The sequence below is a fragment of the Lolium rigidum genome, chromosome 7 (assembly GCF_022539505.1).
Source record: "Lolium rigidum isolate FL_2022 chromosome 7, APGP_CSIRO_Lrig_0.1, whole genome shotgun sequence".
Classification (NCBI taxonomy): domain Eukaryota; kingdom Viridiplantae; phylum Streptophyta; class Magnoliopsida; order Poales; family Poaceae; genus Lolium; species Lolium rigidum.
In genome coordinates, this window is record NC_061514.1 from 315,402,100 (window position 1) to 315,410,758 (window position 8,659).

At 46.5% G+C, this 8,659-nt stretch overlaps 1 protein-coding gene across 1 annotated transcript; it reads right to left on the minus strand.

The window, feature by feature from the left end:
- Positions 1-1,663: 1,663 nt before the first annotated feature.
- On the minus strand, positions 1,664-8,387 carry LOC124673187. The gene is made up of 10 exons (XM_047209312.1): positions 8,283-8,387; positions 8,080-8,172; positions 7,859-7,963; positions 7,536-7,637; positions 7,011-7,095; positions 6,847-6,913; positions 6,713-6,757; positions 2,971-6,501; positions 2,608-2,824; positions 1,664-2,494 (listed from the first exon to the last, which is right to left on the minus strand). Exons 1-10 carry the CDS (start codon positions 8,385-8,387, stop codon positions 1,901-1,903), a joined length of 4,944 nt encoding a protein of 1,647 aa, XP_047065268.1. The 3' UTR covers positions 1,664-1,900.
- Between the last annotated feature and the right edge of the window lie 272 nt (positions 8,388-8,659).

Here is an 8,659-nt window from a genome sequence, read left to right on the forward strand (position 1 = left end):
CGTCCTTCGCCACAGCAAGTTAGCATACCACGGTAACATGTCCCGCAAGTTCTTTACTAACCAGCATGACAGCATCCAACGACGAGCTTGTGTGCTAGTGTTGGTGCAATTACCTCGATTCCTTGCGTTGTTTACACGGCTTAGCCGCAACTTTTTGACACATTTTTCAATTCGGGCCACTCCCCTTTCCATTACTTTCATAACCAAAATATACATGGTTCAAACAACATTTTCATAAGAAACCAAAAAAAAAAAATGAGAAAGAAAGAGCGCCCTTGCATCGATAGGAAACCCGCTGACAGATGAATAAACATCTACTACGGGACAAAAACCTATCAACACTAAGACGGAAACAAAAAGTCTTACAGAAAACACAACAACCATATCCAAACGGTAACATGAGACTATAACAGATTCAAGTCCTTCAAACTTGAGCAGCATGGCAATCACGATCTTCAATCATAAATATCCCAGGCACAAGGACTGTCTCCTGAGTCTTCCTCGCCAAATCTGCCGTCAAGGTAATAGCTTCTTCGCACCACCTCTGATCTTCTCCGCATCATCAGCTTTTCGGCACATGCTTAATCTTTTCGCGTCGCGTCGCACGTGCGCGTGTACTTCGTTGCCTCCGCCTCGAGAATCACCAGCGTACGTGCAGTACGGCCTCCCCTCTTCACCCCAAAACCTGCAGCCGTCGCAGATCTCTTTAATTACATGGCCAGGATCAGGGTGACGTCATCTGCTCGAGTTAATCAAGCATCAGCACCGCACGGTTAATAATGTTTTATGTTTGTTCTTCACCGCCACTTTAAACGTGCATGGTTCTTTCATGGAATGAGATGCCCATCCATGGCATCCAAGTACTACAGGTGGAAGCAAAGGATCTTGTTTGTGCGTGCGTGCCCACGACGAGCACATGGGCGAACTGCCTTTTTCTCATTCGGACAAATCATCATCCATCATCCGGAATTGGATGAGCTTTGAACTGATCTGATCTGGTGAGTGAAGTGCAGCCAGCGGCAAAGCATATCATATCATCATCCGATCTCAGATCGGTGGCCGCCTCACCGCAAAGCCTGCGGCGGCCGGCTCCATCTGATCCGCGTACATCTCCGGGGAAATTAAAGGAAACGAGATCAGGCGACAGCCTCGCTTTGCATCGCTTTAAATTAACTTGAACGCATGCTGTTGTTTTTTACAAAAGCGAATAAGTGCAGTAGCTTTACTTACCCTGATGCTGCTTCCTTGCCTCCGTGCCAAGCTGGTGCGTGCAGTGTGCAGTGCACACGGATAGATCAGATTCTATTCTTCCGGGGTTCAGTTGTTCAATCTGTTTGTCACGTTCACTGTGCCTGGTTTGAAAAGAGACAGTGAGAAAAAGGCACAAGATGAAATTCTTCTTGTAACATTACGGTTAGTGATTGCACTTCAAACATGCTACACTCTACTGTGTACTGAAACCACTAACCACACAGCCAGAACATTGGTTGCTAAGGCTGACAACTCTTCCTGACGAGAAGCAGAAAGACGATTTAGAACGAGATGCCGAGCAATCATCTCTAGAGCTCGTTTGGCACCCACTATTTCATTTCGTCTGGCAAAAATGTAATTTGATGATATCATTTCATTTGGCAAATCCACATAGATGCATGTCAGGGTAGCAACACAAATTTAAGGTTAAACATGGGATGGAATACATGGAATTCTCAATAGAATTCCAATACCAATTCCGTGGCAGACAAACAAGTTGATTCATCAGAATCACGAATAAGTTATTTGATTCCATTCCCAGATGATGGAAGCCAACCCACCTCTAATCTGAATCCTGGTACCACGTATTTACATATCACTATCAGACATCAGGCATTGCTATAACGTTATTCTTTCTTCGAGGATGTTGCTATAACGTTATTAACACATCACAAGAACTCATCTGCGCTTTGGGCTTCAGTTTCCTGGCACCTTTCTTGGCCTTCTTCGCAGGCGGCTTCGCTTGCCCGTCGTCACACTTGGGGCACAGCCAGTCACCGTCTGGTGCAGCGGCTTCAGAACTCAGGTTCAAGCAGTCGATGTGCATCCCAGCACCGCAGCCAGCCCTGTTCCCCTGGCTGCCGCTGCATATCAGCATCAGAGTCCCTTCCCGGTTGCTCGATCCGCAGGCAGAGCAGCTTGGGTCAGAGTCGTCTCCCTCTCCGGTGCCAGCGCTGGGCTGAGAGTTCTGTATCTTCTGCAGGGACTTCTCTGCCAGGTCGTGCATGTTGAAGAGAACGTGCTTGCTCAGAGGGTGGCCGGGCTTGCACACGTACTCCACCAGGTAGTCCGCGCTGACGCAGGGGATGTTGTGGTTCATGAACTCTTGAACCCATTCGTCTGTGCTTGCCACGCCTGCAGACACGACGGCGAAACTGACGTCGTGTTTCAGTAGTCGGGTGTAAGGCGGGGAGGTTGCTAAAATTGTGCCATCGCCAGCCCTCAGCGCACGCTTCATCGTGTCCTGATGAGAGAAAAGAAAGGGGGAGCATGGGTGAACACATAGAACTTCAGCATTACAAAATTATTTCCAGGATGCTTTGCCGGATAAAGAAGTGTGTGTCCAGGTAGTCTTACCAGTGATGGAGAAATGCACTCTCCGTATATGATGATCTTCATCCCATGGAAGGCGCCATGGCCAGTGCGCTGCCTTAGGTGGCGCCATTTTCTTGGAGCATCCAGACTTATCGTATCGCCGTTGTTAAGGCCATCACCATGCCACTCAAATGGTTCTTCCTCTAAAAACTTGCCAGCCTCATTGCAAGCAGTCAAGTAATCAGCCTTGAGTATCCACCTAGTCTTTCAGAAAAGCAACCAACATTCAGATACCGTGAAATAGAACAAATGATTGTATGTATTTTCAGTTCTGATAGGCATAAAATATTCAGAACAAAGTATAAACAATCCAACATGAAGAAACTGAAATGGTAAAAGATTTACCTCCCAGCTGCGGCAGCTGCAAAGAACTTTTCAGTTCTGCGGAGCTCGGGCGCAATAAGATGTGTCGCTTGGAAAGACCAGTGATGTGAGCTCCTGCATACTCTTCCCTTCAGCCGTCTAAGTATTGACATATAATCCTTTCTCAGTAGGCGATGTCCACCTAAGATAAACCATGTTGGTTCCAACAAGGACAAAGTTTCACAATCATTTCCTTCTCTCATACTGCGGTCACAAAGCGCACCTTTCCCATTTTGTACTGATTTTTTGATACATTTAGAACCCACACATTTATTTCCATTCTTTGATTTAAGAATGAGGTTATTATTGACTGGTATATTCTCCTTGTTAAGGTCGATAGAACCATCCATTGCATCTACAACCTTTTTCTTTTTGCTGCTCCTTGGTCTAATGTTCTGCATATCTTTTGATCTGTCTTCAAAGGAATCTTTGCAAAATGATCCAGCTTCATTTGCCATACCATCCTTATTCGCACTCTGGAGATCGTTACTACCCATTGCCTTGCCAGCATTTGTGGAGCTCTCTGCAGCCTGTTTTATTGCCAGAACTTCAGCTTCAAATGGTATGTAGTGTGGTGCGCCAGAAACTTTCCTTTTGGCAACTGCTTTGCGCACTCTGTTCTTTGGTACTCTATCAGGTGCACATGGTTCATGGTTATCTGCACTTGCACTGCTTGAAAGCTTTTCAGTGTCAGCTTGAGGAACTGCCTCACTAAAACTCGACTTCAACGATACTGTATCAGCTTTATCAGCGGTTGGTGCACCAGCCAAAACCATCTTCATGTCAGCAGGCTGAGGCACGTTTGCAACAGCACTCCTTTCTATGGCACTTGAAACCTTCTCAGATGAACCCCTTTGATAGTTATTATCATTTGCACTGCTTGGAAGCCTCCTAGGTTTTTTGTTTATATTTCCCTGCGAAATCAAATTAGCGAACTCCAGCTTTGAAGCTCCTGGTACACCATTCATCTCACTGTTGGCATTCAGGGAGCTCGTGGCAACACTCCTTGCTTTACAGCTCCGGATTTCTTCAGGAAAGGATGTTGTACATTCAGCTGCGTTCAGACTGCTACAATCTTTTTCTGGTTCTGCTTCTACATTTTCATGGGACATAACTGCACCAATATCGTGCTTGGACTCAGATGTTGCAGTCTCGCGTATACGACGTGCAAATATAGTGTGTGCTCCATTGGTAGCATTCCTAGACCTCTTAGCACCAGTGCTCTTTACTCTACAAGTTGATACTTTCCTAGCACCTGCTTCCACGGTTGCATGAGAAACCTCCCTGTCATGTTGTGAGCCCGTAGCTGCCACTTCAATGCTATTAACCTGTGGTGCGTTACTCGCCTCTATATTCCGATTCTGACGAGAGAAACTTGAACTTGCCTTTTCAAATTTAGAATCCATAGAAGGGCTAATAGCACATGCCTTCTCTGCTGCCACTTCATGCTGCGCCAGTTCCTTTGCTTTAGCTAGTGACTCTATAATCGCCTCTTTAGCAAAAATTTCAGGAAGTTTTTCTACTTCAGGAGACTTTGCAAGCTTCAAAGAAGCCCTCCTGTAGCTCAACAGCTTCTTTTCAGTGTCTGCTTGAGGAGCTGCCTCACTGAAATTTGACTTCAACGATACTGTACCAGCATTATCAGCGGTTGGTGCACCAGCCATAGCCATCTTCCTGTCAGCATTCAGAGAGCTTGTGGAAACACTCCTTGCTTTACTGCTCAGGATTTCTTCAGGAAAGGATGTTGTACATTCAGCTGCGTTTGGACTGGTACAGTCCTTTTCTTTATCTGCTTCTATATTTTCATGGGAAATAACTGCACCAATATTGTGCTTGGACTTCGATGTTGCAATCTCACGTTTACGACTTGCAAATGCAGTGTGTGCTCCATTAGTAGCATTTCTAGACCTCTTAGCACCAGTGCTCTTCACTCTAGAAGTCGAGACTTTCATAGCACCTGCTTCCATGGTTGCATGAGAAATCTCCACCACTTCAATGCTATTAACCTGTGGTGCGTTACTCGTCTCTATATTCCAATTTTGACGAGAGAAACTTGAACTGCCCTTCTCAAATTCAGAATCCATAGAAGGGCTAATAGCACATGCCTTCTCTGCTGCCACTTCATGCTGTGCCAGTTCCTTTGCTTTAGCTAGTGACTCTATAATCACCTCTTTAGCAAAAATTTCAGGAAGCTTTTCTACTACTTCAGGAGACTTTGCAAGCTTCAAAGAAGCCCTCCTGTAGCTCAACACCTTCTTTTTAGAAGAGCCAGACATTTGACTCACCGTATGATTCACAGTAACATCAACGCTTAGGTCACCATTAACTTTGATGGGTTGAGATCCAGTAGATTTTTTTGCCAGATCAGAAACTGTTGCTGCTTCAGATGCATTTTCTCTGCTTGGGAGAGGAATATGTGCAGTTCCGGTAGCTGAGTCTGTGCCTCCATTTAGCGATAATGGACTGGCTGAAGAAAGCCCACTGTTCGTCTGAGCAAGTACAATGTCTGATCTATCCACACATTTTATTGCTTCGTCTCTCAGGCTTTTGGCATCAGCAAGCTTGCTAATTGTATGATTGCTCTTCGTTGACGGAGAGATACTAAACTCAACATTTGGTGAATTTATCTCGTAGCTCTGGAGAGATGCTGTTTGGTGAGCTGAACTTAAATTAGTTCCTGGTGACACTGACTTCCGAGAACGCCTTCTGGAGTACCCCAAGATTGGGGAATTCTTTGATGCAGAACTGCCTGCTGATACTGAATTGGCCTTAAACAAGGTTATATTTCCTTCTGCATTTGATTGACCAACTCCGTCAACAAGATTAGCTACAGGTCCATTATCCTTATGATCCACTTTTCCAGTCATATCTGATGAATGCAATGGTTTCTCCAAGAGACTTTCTGCAGAAGGTGTTGGCAACTGAACACTTTTGGCAATGAGCAGGTCAGAACTATCCAAATATTTTTCATCAATGTTGTCTCTGTCGACCACTGGAATAGCAGGTATCACGGTTGGTTGATGTACAAAATGATCAGCACATTCTGTGGCCCCATTTGTGTTGATGGTAGGAAGGGCACTTGCCCTAGCGTCAACTGGCCCCTTATCACCATTTTTTACTTCATCTCTGGTGATGTGATCTCCAGGAGCCTTTTCATTGCTACAGGGGTTAATAGGAGAATGGACTGAATTGCGTGCCTCAGTATCAGCAGAATTTGTCACACCATTTGTGTTATGAGTGCTCCGAATGGACCTTTCCCATACATCTTCTGTTTTGCTAACCTGTTTCAGAGTGTCCAAGTGTCTTCCTGCAGCAACCTCGGCATTGCCAAGAGAGACAGTAGGATCACGAATGGGGGCGTAGACATCAGGATCAACATGAGTTGCCATTCTAATCTCTGTAATAGGGGCTCTTCTGGCAATTCCTCTACTACGAGATAAGACTCTGGCAGCATCTTCTGCTTCATCTGCAGAATCCTCAACTTGCGCCTCCATCATCTCTTGTTCCCAACCACTGAATAAGTAAATGACCAGGCAACTATAGTCAGTATCCTAAAAATGCATCACGTGTATTAACATATTGTCATATTGTTGTGAAAAAGTTAACCAGACATCATATAAAGAAGAGTACAGGCGAGAGATTGGAAAGTATAAGCCCAGTGGCTAAAAATAAAGGGGGAAAAACAACAACAGAGAAATGCAATGTGATTTGCTGGTAGGCTCACCTTTTTCTATAATTATCAATTGGAAGAATTTCCCAAGCCTTTAAGCTGCAGTGAAAATCATCTGGCGTTTCAGCAGAAAGAAACATGACATGATACCGCGATTTTTTACAAGACTGGTTAATAAATACACGTACCAAGCTTCCAACCACTGGTGATTAACAAGATTGATGTTCACCTTTTTGGCAAGTTCATACTTCTCACCTGATAGAAACAGGCAGGAGAAAGGACGCAGGTGAACACTAATTGTAACACAAGTTGAGTGTAAACAGCACGGAAAATTATGAAGCAAAAACCATACCTTCAAATTTATAGCAAATGAGATGGGTGACCGCGTCTGCTCTCAAAGGCTTGGAAAACCGCGCTCCCATTAAGCTAACCATTTTCTGCATTCAATAGTACAACGAATTGTCACAAAATTAGTGATGAGAACTCCGAAACTAAAATGAATCATTCAAACACAATTGAGAATAACTATCAAGTTCCTCGGAAGGAGACCAAAATGTGTCAAGGAAGTGCTGCATATGTTCTATTTCTGTAGAATTCTGGGTACTGGTTATTCAGAAGAGAAGTTGACTTCAGACATTCTTGGTGTTGGTGAACCGATTGAGCCGTATTAACGGCGAAAGTGTATACTTAACCACAAACTCGGCACGGCAGAAGAAACAGTGTGCTAGAAGCCTAGAATCAAAGATACAGCTCTAAGCTATGTAAACAAGTGTGACGAAAAGTAACCACCAAATATAATCGGTCTGTGAACTGAAGGAAATCATGAGCCAGCAATCATCAACCTCTAAGATATGAAGATAAAAGGAGGCGGCATTACCATTATGTCTTCGCGCCCATCCTTTTGGTACCCTGTCAGGCAAATGTTAAGCGACCGACTGCCCGGTATGCCATTCAGATCTCTCACTGGCCTGTATATTACCTGTCAAATCCAAAACACGCAGCTTCGAATCACCAAACTGGTCAGCAGAAATAGCATAGTGTCACAGGAGACCAACTAAAATGGCATTTAGACAGTGATTTCCTGGGCTTGTTCAGAACACATATCTTACAGGAGTATACTTACTAGTACCGTAAAGAACACATGAATCGGGTTAACTGCGCGCGCGGTGCATATGCAAGCAGTACAACAGCGGGACTCACCCGGTCGGCATCGGCCATCACTCCGGTGTCCAAGGTGTCGTCGACCCACAGCTCGGTTACCACCTTCTTCCCGGCTCCCCGCGCCGCCACGCACACCGGGTCGTCCTACATCCGTTCCAGTCCAACCGTGAGCAGCAGCAGCGAAGGAGCGAAGACAACACAGGAGTAACGCGCGCCCCCAGCGAAGGGAACCAGCGGAGGAGGAGAGGGATCGGACTCACGTAGACGAGGCCGAAGACGACCACGTGGGTGCACCCTGCCTCGCCGTACCCGCCGGCGTCCGCGCCGCCGCGCTCCACCATGTCCGCCCGGTACTGCCAAACGCAGAGGTCTCACCCAGTGAGACGGGACCGAATCGGAACGAAAGGGGGCGGAATCGCGTCGAGAGGCGCGCCGCGAGGGAGAGGGGTAGAGGCGGGCGCACCTGGGACTCGGTGACGGGGTCGAAGCCGACGAGCGCGAAGCGGACGCCGGCGAAGAGGAGCCCGTCGCCGTCGCGTCCATCGTCGCCGCCGCCGTGCGGGCTCATGGAGGAGGGGCTCGGAGCCGGAGGGAAGGAAGGGGTCTAGGGTTTGAGGATTTGAATTTCGAACGCGTGCGTGCGGTGGGATGGGAATGGGGAATGGGGTTTGGGGTTTGGGGATGAAGAAGAAGAGAGAAAGAGAAGGTAATTTTGGTTTTCGCGGATTTCGCGGTTTGCAGGCGTATGGGCCGCGCGTGGGCTGGCTTCACCGTATGGGCCAGGAAAGAGGAGTCTGGCCTGTGGCCTGTGTTGTTTTTTCTCCTTTGTTGCCACTGCAT

Coding starts and splice junctions, on each gene's coding strand:
- LOC124673187 (XM_047209312.1), bottom strand. CDS start 8,387: ATGAGCCCGCACGGCGGCGGCGACGATGGACGCGACGGCGACGGGCTC. Junction 8,173..8,282: donor ACCCCGTCACCGAGTCCCAG/GTGCGCCCGCCT, acceptor TGCGTTTGGCAG/TACCGGGCGGACATGGTGGA. Junction 7,638..7,858: donor TGATGGCCGATGCCGACCGG/GTGAGTCCCGCT, acceptor TGGATTTGACAG/GTAATATACAGGCCAGTGAG.